General features: G+C 42.0%; 1 protein-coding gene across 3 annotated transcripts in view; it reads left to right on the forward strand.

The window, feature by feature from the left end:
• The window catches only part of LOC109374692 (extracellular matrix protein FRAS1-like), a 320,228-nt gene that overhangs the window by 214,148 nt on the left and 89,984 nt on the right, over nt 1–16,096 (forward strand). For 2 of the 3 annotated variants that reach the window (XM_019629458.1, XM_019629459.1), the window contains exons 15-18: nt 3,226–3,369; nt 11,294–11,434; nt 13,120–13,260; nt 14,582–14,758. In XM_019629458.1, coding sequence (XP_019485003.1) covers nt 3,226–3,369; nt 11,294–11,434; nt 13,120–13,260; nt 14,582–14,758 — 603 coding nt within the window. The remainder of the gene's footprint in view (nt 1–3,225; nt 3,370–11,293; nt 11,435–13,119; nt 13,261–14,581; nt 14,759–16,096) is intronic. The other variant, XM_019629460.1, reaches the window with a different exon arrangement.

Below are 16,096 nucleotides of genomic sequence, written 5' to 3' on the forward strand. Positions count from 1 at the left end.
TTGGAGGATATTACATTCCATCAAAGGGGATCAATTTGTAGCTGAATAATTAGTAGATAGATTATATAGCATAAGAGAGGTGTGTCCAAAGTGCTGCAGGAACCTAGAGGAAAGAGGGACCAACTTTGTTTTTCACAAGTTCAGCAAAGCTTTGCAGAAGTAGTGAAGACTTAGGAAGCTTCTGAAATATAAACAAGATTCCAGGGGCTAGGGAAGGAACCAGAGGCATTGCTGGCTGGGTCAATCCTGTGTGGGGCATCCAGAACCCACAAACAGGCACCTAGAATGCTTAGGGCACCCAGCTTCATAGTATCGGGGAACGTGAGGGAGGCAGCAGAAGTCAGGCCAGAAGCGATAAGTAGGGCTCAATTTGGTGATGAGCCTGCGTGCCATCCCTAAGTCTGGAACCTCTAACCTGCTCATGCTTTGGCCCCATTCTAATTGGCAATGTCAGGGGCAAGATTAAAAATATTTCACAAGCAGTGTGGCACAGGTCATATAGGTTAGAAGGAGGGGAGATCCAAGACCCTCCCCTATGCTAGACCTTTCATTTGTTGGAGCATGATGTCCGCCAGTTTCCCAGGGATAAAGCCAGAGTTTCATGAAGGGGGCAGTACAACAGCCATGTACCAACCAGCTTGGAAGTATTTGTACTATTTTAACAGAATCAGTGCAGCCGAATGTCTGCGCTGCCATCAGCCAGTCCCCAAAGTGAGCTAGGCCGTTGTGCTTTAATTTCTCGTCTCTGCTGCACCCCCTGGAAAAAGATGATTTTGCCCCTTAAAGATGTCTTGAGTTAATTACTCTCTCCTGTCCCCACTGCAGAGTAAACTCTCAAAAAACAAAACCAGTAATTTCCCTTGCCCTGATTCAAAATCTTACAGGATCAAGCCCAAGGTCCTCCCCTAGGCCTGCCTGACATTTGTGATCCAGTTCCAGTTGTCGTTTTAGTTTCAAAACCCACCATCCCCACCCCCCACCCCCAGCACATACTCTTCAATGCAGTTTGCCCAATGCCACCAATGCAGTGCGCTTGAGTGATGGGGTGGATTAAATGTTTGCTCTGGCAGACTTCAGGTAACATGGCTTACCTGTGGCTGGCTGGGAAGGCCCCGCAGGCTAGCACAGCTCTTTGCATATCATCGGTGCTTCTGAACATTGATAGACGGATCAGCCTGGTGGACCTTCTTAGACATGAGACTGGGTTTCTTGTTTGTTTATTTGTTTCGGCAACAACTTTGTAGTAACTCTGAGTCAATGAGTCAGAGGCATGAACAGTGTTAGACACTTCAGATGATGATGATAGTCATTAATTGGAGGGTCGTTGGATAACTAAATGACAGACAGATTTCATGTTTGTTAAAGGTAGAATTTGTTATTGGGAATTTTGCATCCACATCTTATAATGTAGTGTTAGTAAATTATCCTAATACGGGCATTATTCTCATGTACCACTTATAAATTATAAATGAGGTGTTAAATATGAATGAAGTCACTCAGGAGACATTAGTAGAGCACCACGCAGTGTGCTCGGCACAGAGTTAACAAAATAGAAATGGCCTCACCCTCATGAAGCCTATGGCCTCATGAGGGAACCAGATAATACATAACCTTCCACCATCTCTGCCATTGTCATCTCTTACCTAGCACAGACTACACATGTTCCCTCTGCCTGTGTGCAGGTTCTAAAACCCTCTCTACATGGCAGCCAGAGAGAGCATTGAAAAATCTGAATCAGGGCTCGTGGCAATCTGATCATGACTTAAGTCTGTTCATGACCTCATACTACAATTAGGATAAAATCCTAATTTCTTCCCATGGTCTCCCAGGTCAAGTTTGATTGATCCTGCTTCCCCTCCAGTCATGAATCAGGCCACCCTGCCCCACTCTGCCGGATCCCACCCCCCCGCCAAGCTATCACCACTGAGCACAGCCTTTGGTTCCTAGAACACCCAAACCCCTTCCCTTTTCAAGAACTTGGTGCTGTTCTTTGTTCTCCCCATGGCTGACCACTTCTCATTCTTTGGATCTACCTAAAATTGGTCCCTTCCACCCCCACCACTATTTTTCTTTATCAAGGAGCCCTTCCTAGCACTTAACACAATTTGTAATTTTCTCTAAATTTGTTGGAGAGAGAAGTTGTCTGAAATTAAAGCTTTCCTGTGCAGTTTCAAGCAGACAGAAGGGGAATGGATCTTGAGATTTGCAATGCCGGCACCCTTTCTTCTGATTCCAAAGGGATGCCTAATTAAATTACTGAAGTCAAATGCCCAAGTCACTTGCAATCAGCAAAGGCATTCTTCCTACCAGTTTTGGTCAGACTGAATATGTCTGCAAAATAGGTTGCTTTTCATTGTGAAGCAAACATTTTGAAAATTAGGATGCGTTAACAAGCGTGTAGGTGGGTTACCCATAGAGAGTTCAGCCTGAATATGCTCAATCATTCAGAACAGGCATCTCTTTACAGATGTGCTAAGGTGAAGAGCAAGCAAAAATACTGCTAAAAAATGAAATTCTGGAAGAGGTGGAAATTTTGGAGTCTTACATGAACAACTCTGGTCTAAGAATAAGTTATAGTTAGAAACCTACAGTGTATGGAAAAGACAGGCCTGTGAGTCCTCAGGATACATGGTTAGAGCAGATGTGACTCGGGTAACCAGAGACTGAGGGGGACGGAAAGAGCTGTGAGGGAGGACAGAGGAGAGGGTGGTGGAGGAGAGGGAGAGAGAGAGGAGAGAGATGGAAAGATGGGACAGAGCAATAGAACCAAGCAGTACCAGGTCCTCCAATGAAAGACTAGAAGACATGGCATCCTTCCTTACCTGATCCTTGGTGGTGCTGGAGAGAGGAGGGGGTATCCTGTGGACACTTCATTGTGTGGTTTTAATGACAAGGTGATGGAGCGCCATCTGATCTCATCAGACAGACCATCTTCATCTAACACAGTTATGATTTCCTTCCCTGTGATTCCCATTATTCAAAAGCCCCTGATTTCCTGTTCCAGTTGTCCTAGCAATAATTTACTGCAATTGTATTTCTGGCCAACAGAAACAGTTTTATTGTGGGGGAGAGGGGTTGGTTTCTCCAGTGGTATACATATACACATAGCGGCGTAGGAGTGAAGGAGTCAATATCCTCCTTATAAATTCTAAAACCTTTGCAGGGAAAACTGTAACCAGTCCTTTGTACTAGAGATTGTTCACTGATTTTGCTGTTTGCCTGCAGTCTGTCATGAGTCCTGCGCGGCCTGCTGGGGTTCCACCGAGAAGCACTGCCTGGCCTGCAGAGACCCCCTCCTAGTGCTGAGAGAGGGCGGCTGTGAGAGCAGCTGTGGCAACGGCTTTTACAACAAGCAGGGGACCTGCAGTGGTAGGTGCCAGACCTTGCATGCCAACGCATCTTTTTCTCTTCCTGCACCCCTTGTTCAATTCAAATCATAGCACCAATAACCAATGTTTCTTTTACTCAATAAATAGGTGATGGCTGCTTACATTGTTGATGTTTTAGTAGTTTACAAAACATTTTTTTTTCACCTGGGGGGATCCCCTTTAGTACAAGCCCCCAACACACACACACACACACACACACACACACATGCACGCACACACACACACGCATGTTGTTAGATCAGGGTGGGTGCTCATTCTAGCCTACAGATGAAGATGGTGAGGACAGGGCTGCTTGCTCCAGACTCACAGCTGTAGGGACGGGAGCAGGGCTTCCTTCCTCCAAATCCCAAACTCTCTGTTGACTGCAGACTGCCTTCCAAATCTGCATGGTGACAAAGACACTTTCGACCAGCCAGGAGCAGCTTTTGGTGTTGTTTCCACCAACTTAAAGCTGAAACGGTTCTTGTCCGTTCTACCTTTAACAATTGCTGCATAACAAGAAGAGTTAACCCAGTTTCATGCTTACTTATGGCAGGCACTATTCCAAGTGCTTTCCAACCATTCGCCCATTTAGAGGCAGGAAAGTATGCTGGGGAAAGTATGACCTTGGGCAAGTTACTTAATCTATCTATGGTCATATTCCCATTTGTAAGATGGGGCTATAGTAGTACCTGCGGTAAACAGAATAATGGCCTCTCAAAAATGTCTGTGTTCTAATTGCCAAAACCTGTGCATATGCTGCCTGAGATGGCAGAAGGGGTTTTGGAGGTATGATTAAATTAAGGATTTTGAGATGGGAGATTATCCTGCATTACCCAGCTGGGCCCAGTGTCATCACAAGGGTCCTTATATTAGGGAGGCATGAGACGGGGAGGCAGAAAAGATCTGAGATGCAGGCAGAGGTCAGAGTGATGGTCAGAGGGATGCCAGAATGGGCCCACAAGCTTGCAGGAAGTCTCTAGAAAAAGGACAAGGAAATCAATCTCCCTAGAGCTTCCAGAAGGAATATAGCTCTGCTGACACTTTGATGAGAGGACTTCTGATATCTAGAGCTGTAAGATAATAACTTTGTGTTGTTTTCAACCATTGAATTTGTGGTAATTTATTACAATAGCAGTGGGAAACTAATACACACCCAACTCAGAAGGCTGGTGAGAGGATTGAGTTATAACATATAGGCCAGGCACTTGGCACAGTGCCCAGCACAGAGTAAGTGCTATGTAAATTTTTAGTGTTTAATCCTCACAACAATTTTATGGGATAGTTATTATCATCCTCCTCATTTTCCTGATGAAACACAGAGGTTAAAACTTGCCTAATAGTTTCACATAGTTAATAAGGGGCAGAGTTAGGCAGAAGCCTGGGTCTTCTGGCTATAGAGCTTAACCGCTCTACTCCTCACTGTAGTGTGATAGCCCCTGATGCACATCTGCTTGTTTTCCCCCTCTCTTCTTTTTCTAGTTTCTTCTCCCCTCTTCCTCTTCTCCTCCTTCCTCCTGCCCTCTTATCAGTCTTTTAGATTATTCAGCTGCCCCTGTGGACGTTGCAAAGTTGACAGGCAGCCACCTGACAGTGAATGATTGAGTTTGCTATGATGGTCGTCCCTATACAAAGACCATGATGACTTTTTAAAAAGCTATCCAAGTTCACTAAATTAATAAAAATGTGCAGTCCATAAAACTTTTTTGAGTGATTGTCCTCTTTTTATTTACTGAACAGGGCAATAGCAGAAATTATCATTGAGAGTTGAGAGTGTACTTGCCTTAGGGAAGAGAGAGAGCTCTTGGCAGCTGCTTGCTGAAAGCTGTGCAGAAATCCATCAGCATTGCTCGTGTGGACAATCTCGCTTGATATGGACAAGTCACAGGTGGCTATTGTGTGGGTTCAGGAGAGAACAAGGAAGAAAAGACAAGGCTGCCATTAGCCTGAGCATTTTCATTTTTTTCTGCTAGCATCACTTCCCTGCTCAATTAAGCCAAATGTATTCTGTAAAGGTCAGTGGATGTTCAATTTGCACGAATCCAAAGGTCTAAAGATATTTACCCATTAAGTCCCCAAGGAGGCTGTCTACTGTCACTGACAAGGAGTGGTGACACTGACCTGCTATTGAGAAGGTATTATCTGGATTGGGAAAGCAATTTTTGCTAGGGAAGCATGTATTTAAAAGGAGGGATGGTTAGTGTGAGCCTGGAGGCAGTGAGAGGTGGAATGTGCTTGAGCCCAGAGGTTGAGTGAAGAAAGCCAGAGCTCCTTGTGGACTGCAAGAATTTAAAAAAAAAGAAGACTGCTTAACAGGTGGCTTAGGGAGAGAGTATACACGTCTAAACACTATCTGTATACATTTTGAAACAAAGCATCAGAAAGGAAACTTCCAAACAGAAGGATGGACCACTGCCGACAATCAGCCAACCAATCAATTGATCAACAGGTAATTACTGAGTGCCTGCCTTGTATTTAGCACAGTGAGAGACTCTGTGATGCCACTGGCATTGACCAGGGGGCCTTTTGTTAGACAAGACTGATGTTTACACGTTCCATAAAATTGTTAGCATTCTCTAAGTTCGTATCAAATGCCTTTAGAAATGTTCAAATAACATTTTCCAAAAGGATGGTGAACCAAGTCACTGATTGGTATCAGAGTGTTAATTAAGACGTCTGGTGCTGATAATACCGACTCATTTCCAATTCAGATTAGTGCCATTCAAGATAAAGCCTGGCTGGTGTTGGTTTAATTATTTATAACCAAGCAGCCCATATCTGTGGAAATCTCAAAGTCAAATGCTGAGAAAAATCCAGCATAACCTGTTATAAACGGCGGTATGCCCTGGTTGAAAGAATTTATAGTAACCAAGTCTGTCTGTGGTACATGCTTTGAGTTTTACAAATATTAGATATAAAGGGTGGGGAAACTCAAAGGACAAAGCCTCCTCATTCTTCAGTCCTTTAAGTACATGTACTGTTAAGAAGGCTTTCCTGACTTTAGCTAACAGAAATCAAAGTGAGTTCAGAGGTTTCTATTAGCCATTCTCTCTGTCTTTCTTCCTCTTTTCCTCTCTCCTTTTTTCTCTCCTTACTTCCTTTTACCCTCATTTCCCTCCCTTGCCTAGAAAACTGATTTTTATCTTTTTTGTTTTTATGGGCTCATATAAACTGGGTATTGTTATTTTGAATACAATTGACCCTTGAACAACACAGGTCTGAACTGTGCAGGTCCACTTATACGTTTTTGTTTTATTTTCAATAAATATCTGCACTGTTTTCGTTCAGCAGTTGGGAGTCTGAGGATGCATTGATCTACGCCAGTGTATACAGAGAAATTAAACACCTTCAGGTTTTGGTATCTGTGGGGCGTCCTGGAACCAATCCCTCGTGGATACCGAGGGTAGTTAAGTTTGGGGGTGTTGAAAGTTGTATGCAGACTTTTGACTACACAGGGGGGTGAGTCCCCAACAAGAGTCAACTGTGTGTGTGTTTGCGCGCGCGCGCGTGCGTGTGTGTGTGTGTGTATGTGTGTGTGTAATTTCATTAAATAATGCTGTGTTACACAGGTCATGTTGTCTTTTTTTCTCTCAGTGTTATGTATTTAAGATTCACCCATACTGCTTATCACCTAGCCCTTTGATTCTCACTGCTGCACAGTCCACCCACCATAGCTCACACATCCATACCCCAGTGACGGTGGTATGCCCTGGTTAGCAGAACTTATCCTGGTTCCTTCCATTCACAGACTATCACTAGAGTAACAATGAATAGCCTCGAACATATCCCTATATGAACTCATGTGAGAGGTTCCCTGGGATGGATACTCCAGGCAGAAGTGTTGGTATCTTGAGTCTGAACATTCTCTATTTGACTAAGTAGTGCTAGGTAGCGCACCAAAAATCTATAGCCCAGAGCATGAGGGCTCTCTCATTTCTGCGTCCTTGCCACCATTTGGCATCATCAAGCATTAGGTTTTTTTCTGGTCCATAGGTATACCTGGATATCCCACTTAATTTGCATTCTTCTGATTATTAATGAGTTTGAGAATGTCTTCAACTCCTGTTGGACACTTGTGTTTCCTCTTCTGTAAATTGCTTTTTAATGTGTTTTCCCCATTGTTTTGTTGGCCTTGCTGCCTTTTGATTGTCGATTTTATGGAGTTCCTTGTATGTTATAGATTTTAACTCTCGTCAGTCTTACATATGCAAATATTTCCCCATTTTCTTACCTTTTAACTTCTATTATGGTGCTCTTTGTTAAAAAGAAATCTGTTTTTTGTTTTGTTGTTTTTAAGATTTTATTGGGGAGTTGGGAGAGGGGAACAGCTTTGAAGAATCGGGGAAGGGGAACAGACAAGTTGCTGTCCTTTTGTTCTTCAGTCTAGTTGTGGAGGACATTGCTTCACTGGTCCATGTTGGTATTATCATTGCGCTCTTCCCCGGTGAGGCAGTCGCTTGCCAGCCATTGGACGGCATCTCACGGAAGCTCACAAAAGCTCACGCCCGCTGCCAGCCAGCCCCACTGCAGCCTACGCCATCACTGGCAACTCACAGCAGCCCAGCTCCAGGCCAAGCTGTCGTTCATCATCTTACCTGTAGAGGGCGCAGCACCACTGGCCCCCATGTGGGATCTGAACCGGAGCCCTGCTGCTCAGAGTTGGTGTCCCAAGCCAACTTCTAAGCAACACGCCACTCGTCTGGCCCTGTTGAGCAGAAATCTTTAATTCATCATTTTTTATTTTCACATTTCACTTTTGGATTTTTAAAAATTCTGCTCTTTTTGAATTTTACTTACCCTTTTGTTCTGCTCAAGTTCACAAGGAATTACCTTACATTTTCTTATATTAATCTGACAGTTTTATTTTAACTTAGGTTATTAATCCATCTAGAGTCCAGTTATGGCTATGGGTTTAAGTGGGGATCCAGTTTGATCTTTCTCCCTTTCATGATCCAATTTTTCCAACATCATTTAGCAATTCAATCTAATCTTCTCTGATGATCTTTATTGAATATTAAGTTTTCTATTCACATAAGTCTGTCTCTGAAATATTCCAGTAGTCTGTATTTCTATTCTTATACACTATCACATTATTTTGTTTTGTGTCTTCATTAATTTTTTTCACTTTGTGGTACATCTCAATGTCTGATTGGGCAAATTCTCCCTTTCATCTTCATTTTCAAAATTGACAGCTATTCATGGACTTTAAAATGTTTATTAAATTCCTAATAAAATTCAACTAAAATTTTTATTAATATTTTATTGAAGTTATAGGTTAGTTTTGGGAGAAATGACATCTTCCTAATAATTTTGTTTAAATTTACAAATTATACTCTTAAGGATTACTTTAGGTGGGTCTTAAAATGTTTGAGTTATAATGTTTGTATTGTTAATCAATTTTTTTTTAATTTCTGCTATTCTTTATTTCTGGAAAAATCCACTTACCTTGCAGATTATTTAGTTCTCCTGCGATGCAGTTTTAGAACTAGAAAGTTTAGAAAGTTTTCTGGAGGGTGGGAAGAAAGACACTTTTTAGATTTATTTTTGCTTCTTTGTTCTAGTTATGAATTGAGGGGGTCATTTTTCTTTTTCTCCAATATGCAGGCCATTGCTTTTGTCCATTTACTGAAGATTATCTTGCCTTACGTGTTTGCTTCTAGAGAGATGCTGAATCCTCCAGGATTCAGAACAGAACCTTTGACCCCATCACTTGCATCTTTTTTCTTAAGTTGTTGAAATATTTTTCAGGAGGTGTAGGTGGGTTAAGAGAACAGACAGAATAAATCTCAGCATTGATACTCTGATAGTGAGAAGGTTTGTTTTGGTTGTTTTTAAAGAATGTAACCAGTGAGTATAAAGTAGATGGAGTCACAGACTTACCTGCAGCTGCATTCACCCTCCCCTCCCCTCCTGCACACTCAGAAAAGGAGGCTGTTCTCCAGTGTGTTCAAGGCTAATCGCTCCTGTCCTTTTGAATGTACATCCTCTTTTTATGCTAGGTATTCTTTCAGTGCTCTCCTCTTTTTAAAAACCTTTCCTAGGTTCTATACTTGCCTTGATTGAGCTTTTACAATATTAGAGGGACAACAATAATTACCCTTTTAATTATTTTCTTCTTTCTCCCTTTCCATTTGCAGCCAGGAGCCTTTAAAGCAACAGTTAATAATCATGGCCTTCACTTTCATTCTGTCCAATGACTCCACTGAAACGGTTATGGTATTGTTTACCCACATCTCAATTTCTAAGTGTAGTGTGCTATTCAGACTATATTTGTCCTTGCGCCGTTAATGGCTTCCTTCTTGAAACTTTTTCCTCTGTCAGCTTCTCAGCCACCACACTCCTGTTTTCTGTCCTTCCTGTATATCATTTCTTCTTGGTCACCTTTGCTAGTTTTTTTTCCCCCATTAAATGTTGGTGCTGTCCAGGTCCTTCACTGCTTCTGTCTTATCTTTCATGCTTTTCTGAATAAATCAACTCATTTCTGATTTCAACAACCACATATATGTGATAACCTCCAGGCCTCTTCCCTGAGCTCCAGAACTATAAATCAGGCTATTTACTGGGCTACATCTGTCCAAAATGGTTCATCATAACCCCCCACCCCCCCCCACACACCTACTCTTTCCTTCTTGCACTCTGTGTGTGGCATCACTCATCCCCTAAGCCAGACCCCTGGAAGCCATCAGAGACAATTTCTCCTACATAGCTTTCAATGCTATCATTTCCTCCACAGTCTTGATTCAACCCATGGTCATCTTATTTTATGAGCATTACCCTGATCCTCCAACTAGGCCCCAAATTCTCCTTCCTCACCCCTCCAAACTACCCTCCAAATTGAAGCCAAAGTGATCTTTCTTATACCCAAACATGGCTGTTTCTACTGTGATTAAAACTTGGCAGGGGTTCCCAGTGCCTTCTTTTCACAGGATGAGAAACTAGACTGTAGAGACCAGCATACAGGTTTATATAATCAGGCCCTGTCCACTTTTGCAGCTGAATGGAGCTGCGCTTTCCCTGCAGCCCCGGCTTTCACCAGGGTCGGGCCTTTCCTTGCCTCACTGCTTCAGCCAGGAGTGCATTCCCGTCAGCCAGCCGTGCTCTGACTCACTTCCCAGGACAATGCTCAAGGGTCACTTCTTATATGAACCCTTTCTTGACCTTTCCTACCTCCTGCCCTAGGCACATTTTTTTTTTAATTTTCATTGTACCTATACAAACTAATCTGAGTGATAGCTGTAACATTTCTAATATTACATGTGTCTGTCTCCCTCTATTAAACGCATAAGCCCCTTAAAGCAAAGATCAACTTGATTTGATTTTTGTATCTCAACCCCCTGACACAGTACCTGGTACAGGGCTTAAGAAGTGTTTTGGGGCTAAATGAGTGAATAAGTGAATGAGTAGATCCTGGAAGATTGTGTGAAGTTCAACAATTTCAACATAGTTTTTGTAGCGTGACCTTGCTTAGTAGACCTCTGAGCTTCTGAGTTCTCTCTCCAACTAAGGTTGCCAGATAAAGGATGAAATATTTCAGACAGACCCTAAAGTAAATAATTACTCATTATTTATCTGAAATTCAAATTAACTGGGCATGTGGCATTTTTATTTGCTAAATCTGGCATCTCTACCTTTAAGGCCATTTAAACTTTAAATCCCATATTAAATTGGATATCTCGGGGGGGGGGTGCCTCACAGTCAGGGTATTTGTTATGCTTGGTGCAATGAATAATTCTTTGGTTCTTCAACTATGAAAACAGAAAGTGCAGAGTCTTTTGAAATGTTGGACTCAAGGAGACAGAACTCATCTGAGCAGACAGAGAATGAGATCATGATGCCGATACCCACTGTGGATGTTGTAAAGCATAGACTTCTTTGCTCTCCTGGCTCACTATTGACTTTCTCTGATGGGTGTTCCTCTCTCTTAGCTTGTGACCAATCCTGTAAGAGTTGTGGCCCCAATAGTCCCAGATGTCTTACCTGTACTGAGAAGACAGTGTTGCATGACGGCAAGTGCATTTCTGAATGCCCTGGTGGGTACTACGCTGATGCCACCGGCAGATGCAAAGGTAAGACACAGGTCATCATCGTCGTTTTCATCATCATCTTCATCATCAGCTCTACATGGTGCTGCTGTATGATGCTCACTTGGAAATTTGTGTGTATAATGGGAAAATAGCAAATTAAAAGGAATAGCTTTTTCATTATAGCACCTATGTGTATTTGGTATGCAAGTCGGAGCTATGGGTGGATGTTGGGGGACTAGAGTGATTACATAGAGGACTGAGGCATATCAATCATCATTAGAGATCATTAGATCCTTTTGAAATGCCAGGAACATCTTTAAGATCTTCATACGGTCCTTGGGGACTTATAAGCTATCACCACCTTAGGTTGTAGATATGACAGAATCGTTCCTTAAATGGCATTTATATGCACATATAATGGCAACTACAACACACCACAAAAATAAAAAAGTAAACCAAGTTTGATAGCACGTAAAACTGAAGTCTGTAGTGAAAATTTGACTCTATGTGCTGTTTACATATTGTTTCTTTCAGACCTACACAACCTAAACTATGAAACATTCCCATTTGAGACTTTATAAATTTAAACTTATATCTGCTTGACTTGTATCTTTCCTTATGGGCAACTCTGGGAACTTGTCCTTGCCTAGGACACCTCGATAGTCCTCACATTCTCACACTCTCACTTCTACCTACTATCTGTTAGGGGCAGGATATTTAGACCTGTTCCTCAGTCTCTTCCTGTCAGCCTCCCCTTTGTCTGCCATCCGCTTTACTCACCCAGTGTTCATCCCTTTTCCTCAGCATCCCGCCCCTAAGGGTCTCATCGATTTCCACATTCCCCTCTCCCAGCTCCTAATTAGTGTCCTCTATAATCTTTCTTCCAGTGTTTCACTCCTGTCCTTTAGGACAGGCCATGGTACCATCTATCTCTTAGAGTCAGAGATGACCCACTGTTAGCATTCAGGACCAAAGCAGGGGATATGTGTGTCTGACATTGTCATATGCAGTGGTCAGATTCTTAAATGTAATTCTTACTTAGAATCCCAGAATGTCCAAGTTGGAAGCACCTTAAATGATCATTTAGTCCAACCTATTACTGTGCATTTGCCAAGGAAACTAGGCCTGGAGAGACCCAGACTTGGTGCAGGGCACAAATAAATTAGTGGATAAGCTGGTCAAAATTCCAGTGCTCCCAACAGTCAGACCTATGAGCCCTCCACTCGTCTTTATTCAGGTAGGGACTTTTAGGTTCAGACAGACCTAGGGCTGAATCCCAGCCCTGCTACTAATTAGCTCTCTAATCTTGGGTACATTTTTTTATTGACTTCAGCTTCTTCCTCTGTACAATGAGGTTAATAATTCCTATCTCATAATGTCGCTATGAAGATTAAAAGTGGAAATGTATATAAAACATTTAACACAAACACTAAATAAAGAGTAACTGTGTCACCCCCATATACTTCAATTTAAAAAAAAAGAGAAAAAAAAGAGTAACCAATGAATAATCAATAGAACATGGATAAAAGATGGGTGAAAGGACAATGTGGGCAGTCCTGGCGATATAACCACTTCCCAACACATCCTTGCCCTTGGTTTGGTGAGAGCCGAAGGGAGATTAAGTGTGATAGGGGAGAGGGCTTTCTAGCACAATAGGAGCCCAGGCGAGAGGTGGGCTCTTTAGTCACCTTTGTCCCCTTGTGTTCCCCTCTCACTCTCTTCCTCAGTTTGTCATAAGTCGTGTGCCAGCTGCTCTGGACCCAGGGCCTCTCACTGTACAGCCTGCATCCACCCCCAGGCTCTGCGCCAAGGCCACTGTCTGCCCAACTGTGGAGAGGACTTCTATCCTGACCATGGGGTCTGCAAAGGTATCGTTGGTGTCGTTTTATTCTTAAGACACTTTCTCTTCACAAGGGTGTAGATTTAAGTTACTTTTCGGCATGGCTTTTCCTTTAGTATATCTTGTATGGCTATGCATACATCATATGCTTTTCTTTCATTACCAAACAATAATCTGAAAAATCACATTGGCGATTTGTGAAGACACCCAAAAGTTTATCATTTTTCTGGCCATCCTTGAGAGGAATGTCATTTCCTTTACCATACATTAAAACAAAACCACTCTTACTGCCTCTTTTTTTCTATTCTCCTAGAATTGCTAATGTTTTTCTTAGTTTTCATTTTGTTTTTCCCTGAAGAACCTCTTTTTGTTAATGATACTGCTGAGCAAACTGAGAGTCAGTGGCAATGCCTCTGGGCTGAATAAAATGGAAAATCTTGAATAGCTGTTTGCCAAAAAGGCTTTGGGCTCATTGGGAGGGCAGTATCATTTGAGCCTTATGAAACTAGAACATTGGGAGCAAACACTTTAATTAAGTGAAATTAACTTACATTTATTTATATGTAGGGTGCCTTAGAAAAGAGCTTGAGAATAGTTAGAAGAAAAGAATATTTAAAACAGGCAGCTGCAATAAATATTCTGAAAAGGAAAATACAGTGAGTCTTTTAAAGAACAGGAAAGTTAACTCTCAAAATGTGGGCATGAGATAATTCGAGTATTCTATTTGGTCCTGATTTTCACCAGTATCCAGGGAAAACAAGAAACTGTGGTGGATTGTGAAATTCTTATTGCCACTCAAAATAGGCCTCTTCCTTGATTAGAAGAGTAGCCTTTCCTCACATAAACTCTAAGAGGAATTTGTTACCTGGACTCTGATATAGTGGGTGATGGATGACATAATGGACAATAATGCAATGACCGTTTTTGCGAAAAATACAGTAATGGCATTTATATGAATGCTGCTTAAAAATATCCAAAAAAAACTGAGGACATAATGTTAAATCATCGTTCAGTGAATGTGTTTCTCTGGAGAACCAAGTCAATATTGTCTAGTTGACTGTTCCTTTTGTTGTTTTGTTTTTTTGTTTGTTTGCTTGTTTTTTCATGTTCTAGCCAGGTAGCCCTTATAGGACCTGAGAAATGTGACTAGTTAACATCACCTTCATTTTGCCCCTCATCAATATTATTGTCATCACCCATATTTTGTATAGAACACCAGAAAAATAATATTCTGAAAGGATGTATCTGGTGAACTTTTCTAAGTGGTTTTGATTTAATGAGGGGCTCCCCTTGGTTGCAACATATATCTGACCTTTGGATGGTTCTCTGTATTGTATTTCCCTCGGCAGCCTGTCATCCCTCTTGTCTGACTTGTGTGGGTCCGGGGCGCTCTCACTGTACCCAGTGTAAGAAGCCAGAAGAAGGACTGCAAGTTGAGCAGCTGTCTGGGGCAAACATCACTGCTGGCGAGTGTCTGTCCCAGTGTAGAGCCCAGTTCTACTTGGAGAACACTGGGCTGTGTGAAGGTGAGTAAGCATGATTTCAGGAAATGTTAAGTAGCTTCTGGGCTTACCTCTTGAGAGATCCTGTGAGGTGGGACCACAGACCGGAAGACCTTTGTTTTCACATAAGAGTAGTTCTAGGATGCTTGTGGGTGGAGCAGAAAACCAATGTGCAAAAGAGTGGCCCCACTGATGTCGTCCTTCCCTTTGTGAATAACAGATGATCTGAAAGAGCTCGTTTCTTTTACCTCACTGTCCCCAAAATCATGCTTTCAGGAGTTCTGAACAGGAATTCTTTCAGAGACCGGTATGAGTAGCTAAGAAAGACCCAGTACTCATTGTAGACTTCCATTTATTATTTTTTCTCATTTGCTACTCTGAATATGAATTGGTCCCTTCAGGGAAAAATCTGGACTTCTGTCAAAATTGAGCAGTGATTCCTGCCATTGCCTTGGCATAGCAGCTATAGAAAATTGATGCCATCCTGAGTAATTTGATTTAAAAACATGATCATCCGTGAGTGGTTTAGGAGATGAAGACAAGATATATGTGTATGTGTGTGTATGTGTATATATAGAATTTCTTGGGGGGTAAGGGATGCAGGCCCCTCTCTACTCTTAAAAGAAGCTGCCTTGCTGTTGGGTGAATTATTTGACTCTCAAGCTACCTGAAAAAAAAATCATTACTGATATTTCTCATTGTAAATATAACATATGTTCATTAAAGGAAATTTTGAATGTAGAAAAAGTAGAAAAATAATCTGCCTACCACCTACCACCTAAAGCCAATTAATTTCCTTTAGCATTTTGCTATAATATATCCGAGGGTTCTTTTCTATGCATAGCATTGAGTTTTTATTTTTACAACATGACTGTAAGCATGCTGTGGATTCAAGTTCACATCCTTCAGGCCCACGTATTAAAGTGGCTTCCATGTTACATTGGGATACACCCTCACATGGAAATGCTGGATTTCAAGGTTAGATTAAAATATTAGGGGTGCGATGAGTCCTGTGGCATAGTAGGAAGTGTGCAGAACTGGAATTCACATTCACTGCATTAGAATAGGGATGATTCTCTTCCACACGGGCTTTTTGCCAGGAATAAAGGAGGCTAGGGTTGTGAAAGTGCCTAGCCAATTGTAAAGCCCTCAGGTTCAATTGGTATAAATCTTAGTCCATATGCTCAAGTGCTTAGAAATATTATAGGTGTTCCTTCTTACTCCCTGGGCAGCACCAGGCCTCAGTTATAGACACATAATGCCTAACAATTGAGGAAGGGCCTCTACTCTCCAGAGATCCTGGCTCCTGCCCATGCATACATTGCCCAAATTCTCTGTGATCCCTTTAACTCCCCTAGCTCT

Source organism: Hipposideros armiger, unplaced genomic scaffold, assembly GCF_001890085.2.
Source record: "Hipposideros armiger isolate ML-2016 unplaced genomic scaffold, ASM189008v1 scaffold_857, whole genome shotgun sequence".
Taxonomy (NCBI): Eukaryota; Metazoa; Chordata; class Mammalia; order Chiroptera; family Hipposideridae; genus Hipposideros; species Hipposideros armiger.